The 18,372-nt window shown below is 35.2% G+C and overlaps 1 protein-coding gene across 11 annotated transcripts in view; it reads left to right on the top strand.

Annotated features, from left to right (window-relative positions):
* Nucleotides 1-18,372, top strand: part of LOC125651641 (neurexin-2-like) — a 70,157-nt gene that overhangs the window by 26,932 nt on the left and 24,853 nt on the right. For 7 of the 11 annotated variants that reach the window (XM_056166361.1, XM_056166352.1, XM_056166350.1 and 4 more), the window contains 5 exons: nucleotides 3,132-3,281; nucleotides 6,532-6,692; nucleotides 7,153-7,179; nucleotides 11,360-11,521; nucleotides 15,610-16,399. In XM_056166361.1, the coding sequence (XP_056022336.1) occupies nucleotides 3,132-3,281; nucleotides 6,532-6,692; nucleotides 7,153-7,179; nucleotides 11,360-11,521; nucleotides 15,610-16,399 (1,290 nt within the window). The remainder of the gene's footprint in view (nucleotides 1-3,131; nucleotides 3,282-6,531; nucleotides 6,693-7,152; nucleotides 7,180-11,359; nucleotides 11,522-15,609; nucleotides 16,400-18,372) is intronic. The other 4 variants (XM_056166354.1, XM_056166357.1, XM_056166353.1 and 1 more) reach the window with 1 other exon arrangement.

Raw genomic sequence — 18,372 nt, forward strand, 5'->3', positions numbered from 1 at the left:
TCAGTGTTAACGATAGGGTCATATGTCAAGGATGATGACCATATCTTCCCATTAGGTTTAGCCATGGTCAAGCTTTATAACTAAGTTAACAGATTTTGTTTATTTTTTCGACATCTTTACACTCATCTAGACTAAAAGAAAACATAAATAAATGATTAAGATGTTCTTGAGTGTTTGACATTTGGAATTTCTTCCTCTTTGCCATATTGAAAATTACAGTATCATCCAGTCCTCGTTAATGAGTGTAATTTCGCAGAAAAATTTTAGCTGGGAGAACCAGGGGCAATCATTATCTGGTGTATATGTCAGGCAAGTTCAGTGTTCACCTCATGAAGGAGTCTCCCCTGATTTCCAGTAGAATGGTGTACTCTACTACTAATGCCGTGATAGAATGGACATAGAATCAATAACACACCAATATTATGTTCATTGATAATGAGTGATATTAATTATATTTACTCTTGGTGGAGGGACTTTGATGTTCGCTGCTGTCATGGATGGGGAGTAATTGTCCACAAATTCACGGCACCATGCTCACAATGGTATCGATACAGTGTATACACGAAATTAATTTGAAAAATGAGGTAAAACAAAACAGCACAAATCAGGTTCAATAATTTTATGGAGTCATTCCATTTTCTTTATGATCTGACTGGCTAAAAAAGTCTCTATACTGTGATTTTCAATAAAAGTTCATAGACCTGCCACTGAAAATATGGTTCAGAGGGAAGAATAGTAACAAAGGATTGTATTAATTTACAATTGATTAAATGGACCCTTGATCCAAGCAAACAAGTGATCTTATCCAAGGTTTAGTCTTACTCACATACAAGTATTCATATGAGAAGTAGGTGTATAGTTGCACTTCAAATCATTAGTGGTGAATATTCAGCAGGTAAATGTTCAAAGAACAGTAAAATGCCATTATCCAAATGATTAATTATAGATTAGAGAAGATGCATTTTGAATAGTTTGTCCTACCCCTGCAGTAGCACATGTATGATTGATTGATTGATTGCATGGTTGGAGGTTAATGCTGATTTGGCATCACTGTGTTTCAGCAGAAAAGACATCAGTATCAAGACTACTTAAATTTTCCAGTCTCTATGGCAGCTCAGAATATGCTCACTATTTTTTAGTCTCTGTGGCAGCTCAGAATATGATTACTATTTTTTAGCCTCTGTGGCAGCTCAGAATTTTAGCCTCTGTGGCAGCTCAGAATATGCTTACTATTTTTTAGTCTCTGTGGCAGTTCAGAATGAGCTTACTATTTTTTAGCCTCTGTGGCAGTTCAGAATGAGCTTACTATTTTTTAGCCTCTGTGGCAGCTCACAGTACTCGTATTGAGTGTGGGAATTCCTGATGATGGCCTTGACTGAACTTAGTCTCTTTGTGAGTCTCGATGGTCGTCCACATTGAGCACACTTTATTTAGCTCACCTGAACCAAAGATATTTGAGTCTTAGTGATTCTACAGTAGTTGAGTTTATTTGACTCTCGTTTTATAACAATTAAAAGGAATTCAGCATATTAAGTAACTAATAAATTGCATCGTCGGATACCCACGAGTAATCTTGTCTTTTACTTATCACCGGGTGATGAGTAAAAAGACCAGATCACCCGTGGGTATCTGATGATGATAAATTGATGTTTACTTAGAGCATGCATCCAAAGTACACTTGTAGCTGTCCAAAACCTCAATTTTAATGCAAAGTTCTTTCTGAGCACTTGAATGAAATGTCATTGAATTTCATTGTTAATATAAGATGAAAAGTCAAAGGTACGTAATTCAAACAGCTGCCATGTAATTTGAATTGTTTAGTACAAATTCTTTGTTTGGGTATGCATTGTATGTGGTGGGGGGTTAGTGCAGTGTTTCATTGATAAGCTGTGCAAAATGAAATTCATGACTTATTTAAATGCATGTATGATTGCTATATATAAAGTTACAGCATAAATTCCCTTTGGATTCAATATTTATCGATATATATTTAAGAAATACATTATATATTTGAAAATATGTGGGGGTTATATAAACTTTGACTCTTAATCACACCAGCATACTTCATGAAGATCGAGGTTACAAAAATGAAATTTAATTCTTGTATTTACATTCTGCTTTTATTTCTTTCAGAAATTCTAACTGCTATTTTAACAAATGTATCACATTTATCAAGACTCATATGTGCACTATCAATAATCATTATAATTATTTGTATATAAAGATCAAAGGCAAAAATTTTAAATGTAAAATATTAACAAATGTCTCCCTCTGAGTTACTCTTAATCCCTTGCTTACCATTGCAAAGTATAATGTTTTAATAACTAAGGAGGCCTAAAAATGTATGCTTATTTAGTCATTGAAAACAAACTGTTAAATTAAGTTGAAATTACAATATATAAGAACACTGTTTGATGTTTGAATTTAATTGAAATTTTATCTGCAGTTTTGAGGAAATTACTCTGATGTAAAGTCTGGGAGATGATTCTCCCCAGAAATTAAAGATTAAATCTATGCATAAAATTCATATTTTCTCCTGCACGTTCTCCGATGCCTATCTGACAAACAATAAGGCTTGCATGGCTTGATATAAAAACACCATTGTAAGTCTGCCAGAGATTTTCTCAGTTAAAATGTAAAGTTTCTTATCTTCAAAAATTCATTTTCTGACAGCCTCTGTATCTTTAAGAATGAAAATTCTTATTCCAGAATATTAATACGTCATGCAATCTATCTTTGAGTGTTTATATTTTCAAATGATGAGGAACATGAATTAAGTTGATAGCCATGAATTCATTGAAAGGTTTCTTATCAAGAAGAAAGCAGCAAAAATGCTCCTTGTCAGTCAACATCTTGCTGAGAAATTGCGATAACATTGTCAAATGTGCATTTAATTGCTCGTAATAAAAAACCAGGGAACTCGTGGAATTTAAAAGTATCTGAAGGAGCAGATATTGCATATAGCATGAATATGTTATACCTATAAGGGAGAATTGTAATAGAAAATTATGTAAATATGTCACCAACAATGATTGCTGTAAAGTAGATTTTATGAACAAGATCAAGTGATTTCATGCATTCATGTCACTTTCTTATAGATAATTGGATTTTGTTTGTTATTTTCCTTATAGAAACAAAGAAATCGGAGGTGACCTTTTTTGGGTCTGAGTATATCTTCTATGACTTCATGGCTCGAGGCATGGACCCCATCAGCAGTCAAACAGATACAGTGGAATTTTATTTCAGAACCAAACAACATACCAGTTTCCTGTTCTATACAGGTAAAAATCAAAGTCAAGCCAGAAGTTTGCATAAAAATAAGTTGATATAAACTGAAAATCGGAAATCAAACCTGCATGTATACTCGTGTTGAATATTGCTTAGAATCAAATCGAAACGACCATTTATATACACTGATAAAACCAGGTTAACACATTATACTCAAACCAGGAACTAGTAAAGAAGTGAAAATAAAAACAGAATCATCCCACCGAACTGCCATAAGAATAGTTGTATCAATACATATACTGTAATTGTACATTTCATGTCTTTTTCAAAGCACCTTTGGTGAAAGGGAACTTCCACTAATATTGTTAATGTTGATTTCTTTATTCTTAATCACTATTATTAAAGAACTTGTTTTTGCACTACATCAGAAACAAGAGAAATGGATAAAGACCAGGGTCAAACCAGAAAAATAGGTCAAAACAAGGGCAAAAACTAGGATCAGCACAGAGACCTAAATGACAAAGATAATTAAATGGCAGGAAAGTTATTAGTACACAAACAGAACATGAGTAGAACTGGAAACATCCAATTAATAAACCAAACAACTTAAAAGGCTCCTGATTCAATTAGACCTCCAAGAGGAAAGACCACTGTGACAATTTAATACATTGAAAAAGTTTTACATGCTCGTGTGCCTGTCTGTGGACCCTGACTTCAGATGTTCAAGATGCAGAGGAACTGCTCGCCCTCTTGACGGCAGGCCGCAGAGTGACATCCAAGTTGGTATGGACAAGTTGGAGGTTGTAGGTTCCTTCTGCTACCTCAGAGACATGCTTTCCGCAGCTGGTGGCTGTGACCTTGCAGCCACTACGCATGTGAAGACTGCCTGGAAAAAGTTCAGGGAGCTGCTACCAGTCCTGACATAACGCCACCTGTCGTATAAGACCCGTGGTCGAGTGTATAACACCTGTGTACGGAGCGCTATGCTCCATGCCAGTGAGACCTGGGCACTGACCAAGCCAAATCTTCACCGCCTACTACGCAATGACAGGGCCATGATAAGACAGATCTGTAACATCAAGCCTGAAGATATGGCCACTGTAAGTTCAACTGAATTGCTGGGGCGGCTTGGCATCGACAACCTTGACCTCATCTTAAGGGAAAGGAGACTCCGCTGGTATGGCCACGTTGTCAGATCCAGCAGTGCAGTCAAGTGTGCTTTAAATATACAAGTTCCTGGGAGACGTAGAGTTGGTCGGCCAATGCTATCTTGGAGAGAGTTGACGGAGAAAGATCGTAGAGAATGGAAGCTCTCAACTGCCGACCCTCAAGACCGGAAAGAATGGAGATCTGAGGTGAGATCTGCCATGCGTGCAGCCAGCCAGAGACCTAGAAGGGGGCCCACTAGTGTGGACACTACCCGTGATACTGCATGGAAATAAAAAGGAACCGACAACAACAACAAACAACAACAACATGGAAAAATTATGCAAGGGAATTAGGGGGGGGGGGGATTTCTGAGCATCCTGAGTCAATATTCAACATGGTTTTATACAATAAAATTGATCAGAACCAAATGGGCTAAAACAAATTGAGGAGACTTGGAGGCAATTTCTTTAAATATAGAGCTAGAACATCTTTTAATGTTTTTTGTCATGCAAAGTTTGATAAATTTGGCTGATATCAAAATACAGCTCCAATGCTCGCCTCATATAAAATGACCTTGAGCAAGTGTATAAAGAGGGGGGGGGGGGGGGGGGGGGGGGGGGGGGGGGGGGGGGGGGGGAGTCAAGTCTATTTTTGCCTTTTTGATTAATTTTAGCTTCTTCCGTATACTATTTTAGCCCTCCTTCTTCTGTGCATTCATTGCCATATCACTGGCCAACCAGAAATGGTGCTGATTCATAGGACCCAGTCAGCTCCACAGAGCATTTCCAATTAACTCTGTGTTTTATGAGTGGCATAAAAAGTTAGCAGTTTTAATCAGAATATTGTTCTGTGATAAAACTGATCAGATACTCTGTATTTCATATGATATACTTGTCTAATTTTTGAATGAAAAACTCATATCTAGAAAAAATGTAAATCAAACCAGCCATGGACGAGTAGTGTAGACACTTTTCCTCCTACACAAATCAATGTTTCGTGTCCGATCCGGGCACTAGGGGTTCGTCAAACTACCAGACCTATCTGACTATTGGGACGTTTCCTGGTTATTGCCATGTATCCTAACATGGTTCAACACTTTCACCTCATTATGATTATCCATTGATACTTCATTAAAATGCACTTATTTCTATGAATAATTTTTATCAGATCAACCTGGACAAACAAAACTGTTGAATTCACATGCATAATTTTATTTAATTTTTTTTTATTCGTATTTTTCCCTCGAAAATCTCCAGATTGACCACATGTAAACTCTGACAAGTGTTTCACATTATTTATATTCATTTAGAGACCAACATGGCAGACACTGCCTTTGATTAACAGACACATTTTTATGTTGCAATCAAGGTGTGAACTGATATCAAAAGTCAACAGTTGTTTCATAAAGGTTCACAGTACTGGCACTGTGTCTATAAAGGTGTGAAAATATCATTTGCTTATGAATTGTTAATCAAGTCACCCTAAACACATGGCATTGACATTATGGCAAATTGAAACAGGTAAATGTTATATTACTATGGCAAACAAATGACAAGTGTAGTGTTACAGTGACCAAGAATGTTGTAATGACAAAATAAATGCAGTATTCACCATTCACCTCTTTTGCGAAACCTAGTTGTGAACATTTCGTTTTCACTCCAGGAAGTATATATGTTGTTTTATCCAATCAAAGTGGAGAAAATTTTTAGTCACTAATCATTTGCTCTGTAACAGGAAGGGAGAAAATGCAAAGGGCCAGACCGGGATTCGAAACCGGGCCCCCTGAATATCTAGTCAGGTGCTCTACCAACTGAGCTATCTGGACACCGGCGATCGAATCCGGCTGACCGCTACATTCCTCCCTCCTTAAATGTCTTCATATCTCATCTGAAGACATCAACCCAGGATCTTTATCCCCTGGCAGGCATTTTCACCTGTCAGTTCCAGCGGCTGGTCTACAGCACCAAATGTAACAGGAAGGGAGAAAATGCAAAGGGCCAGACCGGGATTCTAAACCGGGCCCCCTGAATATCTAGTCAGGTGCTCTACCAACTGAGCTATCTGGACACCGGCGATCGAATTCGGCTGACCGCTACAGCTCATTGACCTTGTATCAATTAAGTGTTAGTTCTTTTCTTTTTCCTTATCTATCAGGGGAAAAAAGTGACTACATCAGTATTGCTCTAAAAAATGGAAGAGTGGTGGCCATAGTGAATTTAGGTGGTGGTGAGGCAAAGTTAGACATAGGACCAAGTGGTTACCGCTTTGATGACAACCAGTGGCACCATCTACTGTTAACCCGAACATCAAGGAAGGTAACTTATGTCACTTCGTGATTACTTCATTGTTCATTGCAAGAACAGTAGTCAGATTTTTATGCTAAAATGACATGCAGATGCGTAATTTATTTGATGTAATTTTATTTGATGTATTATCATTTGCCAATAGCACTGTACTATAGTTGAATGCATTGGGAAATTATGTCTGTTTTGCAAAATGAGTGGTAGCTTCATTGTCACCAGATATTGTTCAAGATCTGAATGTTTGATACTAATATATGACTCAAAATGTCGAGAACTTGAAACTTAAGTGTTTCTTTTAAAATTCTTTTAAATTTTGAATGTTTTGAAATGTGATGAAGCTACTTCATGATAAGCACGATTTAGACACTGGTTAGATTAGATGACACTGCAGTTCATTCATCACTCTGCACTTCTAACCCTTTACTGAAATTTTGTTTCTGTATTGAGTTAAGTTTCTTTACTTATTGAAAAGCTGACCATAGGAAATGCCAAGTATATAGTAAGTAACCATGGCATTGGTGAGTTACCATGGTAGCATGTGCTTGATAGCCTTCCTGCAACCTGTGAATAGTCACTGCCCAGTCTAAATATCTCTGTTGTTCAGTGTTGTAGGGCTTACCATTTGATGAAATCATGAAAGTCTACCTGCAATACAGGTGTTGTTGCATTGCCTGGTGTTGATGTTGAATGATCTTATATATGACTAAGATAAAGAAATGATCTCGCAGTTTACTGATGTGGTGAAATAAGGAAGCATATTGGCTACATGTATATGTGTCAGTTCTTTACTGGTTAGTGGCCATTTGTATCTCCAAATTTAAAGTGCTTGATTTTGCAACAGCTGCTCATATCCCTCAGAATAAGCCTGTCTGTTTGTCAAGTTGTCTAAAATTGTTTGAACCATCACTTTGTAACGGAAGAAGCAAATTTATGCAAAGATTGCTTGACCTGAGATTGCGTCAAAACCTTAGCCTAAAGTCATTTGAACTAGGATGCTTATTTGTTGTCAACAATTTGTAACCAAGCAACTTTTGATACTCGACACAAGGATCTTTTAAACCTGAAGGTGTGGTGTGACCTTGACACAATGTCATATAGATAAGGTTAAGGTAACTTGTGGAATTTAAAAGTTTAAAATCTGTACACTAAACTTGCTCATGTCTGGAAGTTCCTTTTTTCTCTGTGTTCAGGAATATACTAGCTACATGTATCATATGATTGCTTTGTTGCACAAGTTAGGTTCTTGTGAGCAATTTTGTATATGTTAATGATGTCAGAACAAATTGAATGTTTGTAAAAAGAAAAATTATGTAATCAATCAGCAATTTTTCAAAGCAAGATTGCAGAAATGTCCCACTGTAAGTGGTTCACAGTACTTAACACAAAAATTGGTTTCGACTGGAGGGTGTGTCATGTTTGTGAACTCTGGGAGAAAAGTACAGATTCAATATATACACTGTAAGGCCAATTCAACTTAATTAGTAGATAATCAGCCAAAAAGTATGAGGCGGGTGGGAGGATTTTATTTTTTATTTTCTGAGGAAAATGTTAATGACAAATGAGTTTTTGTCAACAGAAGTGCATCATTTAATGCCAGATGGATATCAATCTATGCTTATTCACAGGAGTCGGCAATTTTATTAATAAAGTAGAAATATCTGAGAAATGGGCATAAATACTACCAATGAGCTTCGAGAGCGTAGTGAGCTACCAGAAATCGCAAGTTTCGTAAAATAAAAAAATTCCGGGTGGGCTGATTTTTGAGGGGCGGGCGGGGATGATAATCTATCAATCAAGTTGAATTGGCCTAACCAGTGTGTATATACCATGATCAGTTCAGAAACACCAAGACCTCTGAGAGAAAAGTTTCCAGAATCATTGTAACAGAGACACATTTCAAATTCATATTTAATTCACAGGTTTGACTCTGTTTCTTCATCTTCCATCAATAATCAATTATGAATGGTTAAGGTAAATATTTAATGCAGGAATGATATAATTTGAATGAATTAGTCCCAATTTGGATTCAGGGTGGGGGGGGGGGGATACAGGTCCTATTCATGAAGTTATGATTTGCAAAATTTGATTGTGTTTTTGACTTAATGTCCGAGATCTGTTAACTTCAAATCTTGTTTTATATCACTCTCAGAATATTCCACTCATTCGAGTACTTACTGATTGAAACTGAATTTTAAGTTTTCACACCATCAGATTATTCCACTCCTTTGAGTACTTATATACTGATTGAAACTGCATGAATTCTAAGTTTTCACACCATCAATTGTTTTGGGATTTTTTTTCTATCGTATGGTACCAATACCCATTTTATTTAAGATGAAGTGAAGAAATTAGTTACTCCTGCAACAGTTCATACAAAGCGAGTTACAAGCAGTTTGTTACCTGGCATTTTTAGCCTCAAAATTGGGGGAAAATTGATAGTATTTGGCATTGAGAATAATATCATTTATCAGTACTAGTTATATTTAAGGAAAAACACCTAGCTGGGTCTGTTAATGAGTACATTTACTTTAGTAAATCTTTATAGTGATGCAGACTTGATATACCACAAATGTTAAATACCCCATTCAAAAAAAGACTTGTGCTAAAAACCAACTGCTCTTCAAGTCTTGATAGCACAAAGTGCTGATGGCTTGAAGTGTTATTGCTTCCATATGGAGATTAAATTGAGACAAACTTCAGCTGCATTTGAGGACAACAGTTGTGTTGTGTTGTTGCTGACTGCTCTTCATGCTATTGCATTTCTGTGAAAGTTCATGCCTGATGTGATTATAGTGACAAGAAAGAGTAATGTAAAATTTATGGTAAAGTTGAACTTTTCACTAAAGCAGTGTTAGAACTTTATAGTAGAACTGGGAGAAGAGTGACCTTTCATGGATTGAATAAGCTCTGCACATACGTGTATCAGATTTGTGTAGGCTTTATCAATCAGATCTGTCCTGATTCTTCTTAACCATGTTCAAGTCCAATCATACAGTGGACTCTCTGAGACTGTGGTCAGCTGACAGAAATGTAATTGACATTTGCATGTTTCGTAAACCCTGATGACTGAAGGCTGGGTCTTTTTCATTACTCAGGGACCAGTGATTTGAAATGAGGGTGTTTAGTTAATTTTCCAGTTGATCAGAGTTGTGTTGTAATGGAGTTAAGTGATAATTGTGCTGGTCTGATCTGATTCCATTTTCCAGGCCATGTTGTATGGTGGCTTCTGGGATTTCTATGTGTGCTGTTTTTACTGTGTGCATTGTTTTCCCTTGTGTGGTATTTGATTGATTTTAGAACAAATCAATCATATTTATAGACAATAAGAATTAATGAAATCCTATTATGTGAGAATTGAGAATACACATGAAAACTGGCCAATCTAGTCATAGCTAGGTCACAGAGTAGAATCTGAGAGACTGTTTCTGATTTCTAAGTAGAGTAGCATACAATTTGATACTGTCTGTACATGCAGTCATAATTGCTAGGGGTGATCTGTAAAATTGAAACTATATTCAAGAGATGTCAATGGAATTTATTTTTGAAAATAAATAGACAAAATTTAGACAACTGTAGAAAATATTGCCTCAATAAGTATATTTACTCAATTTAATTGTAACAATTAATAAACGAATATGGAACTGTGATCCACTAGTGGTCATTTAAATTGATGTTCAATTTAAAAATGCATCACCATTTCTCACTGAAATCAGTTCTGGTGTTGAGATACAGATAATAACACTGAATCATCAAAAGGCTTGTCTAGCACTTGTTTGGGGACTCGTCAGACATTTACATGGAACAATTTCAATTCTTTGTATCACAGTATGCTACAATCTTATCTACTTGACACAATACTAAATGTATTAATGCATCCATACGAGTCCACGATGCAAGGACATTTCTGTCATTGATCCATTTCTGTCGCCGATCCCACTGACACTGGGTATATGGTCCACAAATAATAATGACGTGTTTCTCATGCTTCATAATGGTATGCCATCCAAAAACAAGTTATCTGAATTTCCACTGCAATGTCAAAACACATTTAACATCTACATCTTCCTTATTTTGGGAGGCAATTAGTTACAACTTCTTATAACATTTTGGTTACAGTGTTATTTTGACTTTGAAATTTTCACATCAACTATAATATTGAACAATCATAGCATAAGAGTGAGTTTTTGTGAAACTGGGTATTTTAATGCATTGTGTTTCAAAATGCCTAGCATTGTAAACCATCATATTTGAAGTTGCATCAGCTATGCATGACATGGTTGAACTCGCTGTTAGTATCTTAATTATAAAATAATGGGAATTTAGTATTCAAAATTTTTTCAGTGCTTTATTAAAAGGTTGCTGAATATTCATGAAATATTTTAGATACACAGTAGCTTAAATAATACATAAGTCTCAGCACTATCACCCGTCATAGATGGAAAATATCTAATTCCAAAAATAGCATGTTCATGTAGATTCTCTATATTAAATCTTTGTGATATAGGTAATGGAATATTGTGTGATTTGGAAATCTATTATTTGCTTAACATTAATTCCTAAATGATTTAAAAGCTTAGTACATTGTAGTGCATGGAAAATCGTGGTATTACATGAAATTTGCCGTGAGAATTGGATGCAATTTTTCATGTTTTTGACGTATAGGTGTTTTCTATTTGCAGGTTCAGTTGACGGTGGATGGGATACACTCTACGGAGCGCAGCACAGTGGGCGTGTTCACCATGCTGGACAGTAAAGTTCTGTATGTGGGCGGGCACCCTCACGCCTCGCGACTCGGCCAGGGGATCATCGTCACTAACTACTTCAAAGGATGTATGAAAAAGGTTTGTGAAAGTGACAAATAAAGAAAAAGAAATTTAAATTTTTCATATTGCAGAACAAGAAAGGATTTTTAAATACCCAATTTTTAGTCATCACCCCTAAAATTTACTTGTATGGAGCTAGATCAAAGTTCAGCCACCTGTCAATCAAATTTTTAACAATAGATCTCAATTTGATTGACAGTCAACCCTAGTTTTGGTTACATCAAAAGAAGCCGATAATTCTCAGCATTCTTAGATCATGAAGCAGTGAGGGTTTGACAATGTTTACATGCCCACTGTCACTTTTTCCATTAGTTTGATCAACTAATGAATTAATACATGTATGTACTATGGCATATCAAACGAGAAGTCCATAATTATGAATAATGATAATACAAAGCATGTTCTTTTATTTCAAAGTTTTTCATGAATTATGCAAGATTATTCGAATGCAACACAAGGGCAGTCAGAATGGACCTTCAAAACAATTTCATTTGATATGTTTTGCATATATGTGTTAACATTTTACTTGCCAATTTTAAATGGAATTTTCAACACATACATTGAAGTCTGGGGGACAAAAATTGAATGATAATGTAGCAGAATAATTCATTTGATTAGAAATTTCAGTTTCGAATATTTCATTATTTCAAATTTTTTTAAGAGGAATTGATTTTGTAGTTGAATTAAATTAGATTGCAATTTTGGTATTCATTTTGATTGTCTAATTCAACAAATATCATGGTCGGCCAGGCCCTATATTTCCTGTGCATTTCAGTATAAACTGACACTAATCTTTATCCACATGCAAGATTAGTGTCGCTTAGAGTAATACAGCAGGTAAATAGCACCTATGCTAAGTAGATCACTGGTATTCTTTTATACATGTGCTGATGTTTAAGATGGCTCGATCATTACAATAATTTTTTTTTTTTTAATGGCTCGTTTAAGCACCTCTTATGAAGTATGAGTCCAAATTTCGCTGTGATTTGGTGCATTTAAATGTGAATGTCTAATAAAACTCGGATAGACGCTCTAATTTTTTAAATATATTTAAAAAATTAGAGCGTCTATCCGAGTCTTATATTTATGAAAATTGAAAATGTTATTTGTCATTATTTGTTAAATCTACAAATAAAATCTTTAAAAAGCATTTCAATAAGAAAAAAGATATATAATAGACAACTATATTTTAATTAAAAGAAATTGAAGTGAAAATGCATCAAATCACAATGAAATTTGGACTCTAGAATCTCTTGAATCATTTGCAAGCAAAACACTTCTATCATATTCCCAAGAAAATCACAGAAAATTCATAGAAAATAATTGAGAGCTTGTACCACTATTTCAATTGTGAAATCATATTTTATAAGAGGTGTTTTAATGAGCCATTAAATAAAATTTTGATGTCAAGCTACCTTACAGCAAATTATTGCATTTTAAGCAGTAATTTAATTTAAAAAACAAAATCAAAAGAAAATCCTTTTAAATTTTTTTCTACAATAGTGAAAACTTCTTTTTTTTGTACATGTATATGTTAAATAGTAGATTAACTGTTGATTAAATGAACGTGATGACTAGTGGAGGGTTTTTTTTTTTTGGAAAAGGGGGAGGTGGATGGGTTATTTGATCTTCACATATTTAGTGTTTGTCAATTTCACTAGATTAAATGATTTATTAGATTTAAAACAATCAGATTAAGTGGAAACTTCTCTATGACCAGAATGCTATCAACAATCTGATTTATTGGAGGCACTTCTTTCAACCTTAAATCAGGGACAAATTCTAAACTAAGACCAACTTGGCATGATTTAAAATGATTGTAATGTATTGAATTATACAATAATTTGACATTCAGAGAAAAAGTACATGTGATATTTCAGCAACATTTTTACTATCACTTTGGGGATATTTGTGATAAGCATCGTGAGGAAGTTCTATTATAGCTAGTGTTTTCGCATGTTCTCATCCCTTCATATGTAGATGTCATTGATTGACAAGCTCTTCTACTGTTAGAACCAATACCTGTTTTTTTAATAAAATGAAGTGAAATTGATTTCTATTCTGCTTTTGTAAACAGAATGAAAGGCGTTTATTAATTTTTAAGGCGTTAAATTACCTTTTTGATAGGCTCCCAGGATTCATTGCTCTCTTTTATTCAAATAAAACTGCATTATCTTTTGTCACTTGTGACTGGTAACACAGTAAGGTTTTAATTACTTTTTCATACCAATAACATGGATGTATACTTTTGATTGATTGTTCAAAGAGAGTCCTCTGAAGATGTTAGACTCACAGTATTGATTTAGTGGTCCCTCATCCCTCCTCATTAAGCTTGCACAATGCAGGTCACTGAATTTGATACATTATGTCACAAATGACTGGATTTACTTACTTCAGAATATACGCATGCAAGCTTATTAATATTGTATTGTTTCACGGGGCCTAGTGTGGGTATACGTGTTGATGAGTTTTCCAAGATTTTTGGACAGTGCATTGGGTAACATTTATAGAGATGGAGGCAATTGATTTTTCCTCACTCTCATTCCTGTCACTTTCATTGGATTACCAAGTGTTTCTAATACTGTCTCACGTACTGCCTGACAGCATCACTGGAATTTGACAATTTATTGGAATTTTTTTTTACATCAATGTTATTTGGTTTTTGTTTTAGATTACAGTAAAATTATAAGTTCAAAGTATGTTGATTAAATGGTATTCACAATCTATGAAACAATAATCAATGTGTGCCTTTTAAAATTGATGTGATTTCTAGATAATTTGATGGAGTCTGCAAAAACAGATGTATTAGAATTTGTGTGTATTGAATATGTAGGAATTCCAGTGTCTAATGTAAAATATGCTACTTAGGATAGGCATGCAGGAGAGTGGTAATTTGTCTGAATTTTTTTCATACTTTGTAAAATCTTAGTAATGGGAACCCTCGATACAAAGAATTAAGGTTTCTCTATGGGCATTGAAGAGTTACCTTCCCTGAAAAGCAGTGAAAACTGCATTTCCCTATTGTCTTGTTAAACTTTCTCTGAAATCCACACATACTTTAGGAATGGATACCCTTTAAATTAAGATTTGATGATCAAGACATGGATATGATTAATGATATAAGAACATTTACTACTTGAAACCCTATTTTCTCTATAATTATGAAAAAACCATGTCAATGATTTGTTTTTTTAAAACACATTAAAAAAAACTATTTTTATGGACTTATTGCATCATGGGAAAGCTTATGTATACCTCAATGTTAGATTATGTCAACATTTATGGGTATTTTCTGCAGTTATGCATTTGTCCAGTTTTTGCGGAATTTTTATTTACAGTTGAACTTTGGTACCTCAAACACTGATATCTTGAATACCATGGATATGTCGAAGTGTTTCGGAAGTCCCAACCACATATTCTTTATGTATTTTACCCTCAATATCTCGAATCCTCAGATATCTCAAAGTTTTTTCTATGTCCCATCAAGTTTAAGCTAACAATTAAGGTTTGACTGTATATATATATATGCAGTTGCATCATACCTTATTTATGTGTGTATATATACGTGTGTGTGTGTATATATATATATATATATATATATATGTGTGTGTGTGTGTGTGTGTGTGTGTGTATACACACATGTATACACACACAAAGAGAGGGTGAAAGACATAATGGTATAAAAAGGTATGCCTACACCCCACATACCCATACCCTGCTTATAGATCTGTGCTTATTCAGATTTAATGAAATTGGAGATCAAGATTTAATGGATACATGCAGTCACATGTCAAATTATAGTGTTGATTATAGCTTTGTACAAGTACACATTATAATATGGTTTTAAAATATCTTCATAAACACATGCAAAAATATGAAAAATCACAAGTTCCTAGAAAATCAGAATTGTATATTAGAGTGAGTGGTTTTTTTCTTTCTCTTACATTAATAATCATGTCGGATACAATCCTTAAAAAAGACAAATAGATATCGTTTTTCATTTCTCATGTGACAGATGCCTGCTGATAAATCTGAATAATCATAGTTGCGATAAAATTGTTTGGGTCCAGTTTACCAATTATTAACTGTTTTTTCTGTACATTTAGGTAATTTACGTGGCTGATGGCCGAAAGCTTGACCTGAGCAAGATGGCTGCCACCCAGAATAGTTTTGTCCAAGTTGAGGGAGAAATGACCTTCAATCAATGTCAGGACATTGTGGAAACCAATCCTATCACTTTCATCACCCCTGAGTCCTTCATTCCCCTTCCCCGGTGGGAGGTGGGTAAGGAGGGAGCCACTCTCTCATTTACATTCCAAACCAGTGAGGACAAGGGGGTGGTGATTTACAATAGTCGCAGAGGAAATTCAGACTTCTTTGCTTTTGAGATATTTGATGGCTATTTGTGGTTTATCATAGACTTAGGTTCAGGAGCATTCAAAGATAGAATTGTCACAAAAGTGAATGATAAACTACCACATCATGTGTCTTTAAGACACTTTGCAACAGGAAGATCAGGATCTTTTACTCTAGACAGTGAAACAAAATCTTACACTGTGTTAGGAAATAGCACGAACTTAAACTTGGATGGTGAGCTCTATGTGGGAGGATTTGGAACCTCCAATAAAGACATTCCAAAAGACCTGTGGGCAGGAACCCTGGGGTATGGGTATGTGGGGTGTATGCAGGACCTGGTGCTGAATGGAAACAAAGTAGATTTACTGACAGTGGCCAGAAAAAACAGCAGGTCAGGGATAGGGGACCACTGTAAAGCAGAGATGTGGAACAAGTGCCAGACCCGGCCCTGTCTGAATGGAGGGGTGTGTACAGAAGGATGGAATCGATACATGTGTGACTGTAGGGGCACTCTGTATAGGGGGACACAATGTCAATCCGGTGAGTACATATAAAACTTGGAAAGAAGGACCTGGTTCACGATAAAGAATCAAAATACATCTATGGGGATTGAGTTAATATTTTAAAAGCTACTGAGTTATTTTATTTCCACAAATCATTGGCAAACTATGACTTTAAATCTAGCCATTATATTTAGTGACAATGTATGGTCATTCTGAATTTTAACTTCTCAACTAATAAGGTAGTGGATACTATACTCTATGTAACCTAAAATTGCATGGTGTGATCAAATTACTTCTGACAGATGTGTGTAAGATTTGCAAAAAGTTCAGTTTACAGTATGTTGGTGGCTGTTCACTTTCAAGAACATATCTTGTTATTATTGACACTATATCATTTGTAAAACACAACTTTTAACATTTATATGCAAGCAGTTTTTTAGCTCTTCTGAGCCAAAGGCTCAAAAAGCTAATGCTATGGCCATTTGTGGGGTGTGCGGTGTGAGTAAACTTTTTAGAAAAAGGGCTATAACTCAAGAACCCCTTGGCCAATTTTTTTCAAATTTGTTACAGGGTATCATTGGCCCAAGGGCTTTCATACATACTAAATAGAGGGATGTGACCCTTTAACAAGGGGAGATAATCAGGAAAATACAAACAAAAGTAGTGGTTGCTAAAAAATCTTCTTCTCAAGAACCACTGGGCAGATTATCACCAAACTTACACATAAGGATGAGGATATGTTGTAGATTAAAAATTGTTCAAGGCATTACCCTGGGGCAAAGGGCGTGGTCTCAAGGTCACTTCAAAGTTGACCTAAATTTATATTTCCTTAAATCTTTGATATTTTAGTCATTATAAGGACTAGGATCATCAAATTTTGACAGTTGATGCATCTTAGGACCTTGTGTCAAGTTGTCTCAAAAGTAGGTCACGGTGACCTACTTTTTGAATTTTGCAGGTATTTATTTTAAAATTAATTTTGATGCATATCTTGGACACTTTGAAGCCTATGATCATCAAAACTTGTCAGTTGGTGGATCATGGGACCTTGAAATGCGTCAACTGAAAAATAGGTCACCGTGACCTACTTTCTGAATTTTATGGATTATCATTTATAGATATATTTTAAGTTGTTATTTCAAATACCGAGAGGTTTAGAATCATCAAATCTTGTAAGTTGATGCATCTTGAGGCCTTGAAACATATTTGTAAAAAAGTAGGTCACAGTGACCTACTTTTTGAATTTTGCAGATATTCAAATTTCACATTTTCAATTTTAGATGCATATTTTGGGCACTGTAAAACCTAGGATCATCAAACTTTGTCAGTTGATGCGTCTTCAGTCTTCGGTTTGTGTTGATCAAAAAGTAGGTCAACGTGACCTACTTTTGGTATTTGACAGCTAAATTACTATATTTCAGACACTATTTGACCTACAATCATCAAACTTTGTCAGTTGATGCATCTTGAGTCTTTGGAGTGTATCGACCAAAAAGTAGGTCACTGTGACCTACTTTTGGCATTTGACAGTTATATTTATATATTTCAGTCACTAATTGACCTAAAATCATCAAACTTTGACAGTTGATGCATCTTGAGTCTACGGAGTGTGTCGACCAAAAAGTAGGTCACCATGACCTACTTTTGGAATTTGACGGCTATATTTATATATTTCAGATACTATTTGACCTACAGTCATCAATCTTTGTCAGTTGATGGGTCTTGCATGTTCGAAGGGTTTCGATTAAAAAGTAGGTCACCTTGACCTACTTTTGGAATTGGACGGCTATATTTATATATTTCAGATACTATTTGACCAACAGTCATCAAACTTTGTCAGTTGTTGGGTCTTGCATGTTTGAAGGGTGTTGACGAAAAAGTAGGTCACTTTGACCTACTTTTGGAATTTGACATTTATATTTATATATTTCAGATACTATTTGACCTACAGTTATCAAACTTTGTCAGTTGATGGGTCTTTCATGTTCGGAGTTCGCTGACCAAAAAGTA

Source organism: Ostrea edulis, chromosome 5 (assembly GCF_947568905.1).
Source record: "Ostrea edulis chromosome 5, xbOstEdul1.1, whole genome shotgun sequence".
NCBI classification, from domain to species: domain Eukaryota; kingdom Metazoa; phylum Mollusca; class Bivalvia; order Ostreida; family Ostreidae; genus Ostrea; species Ostrea edulis.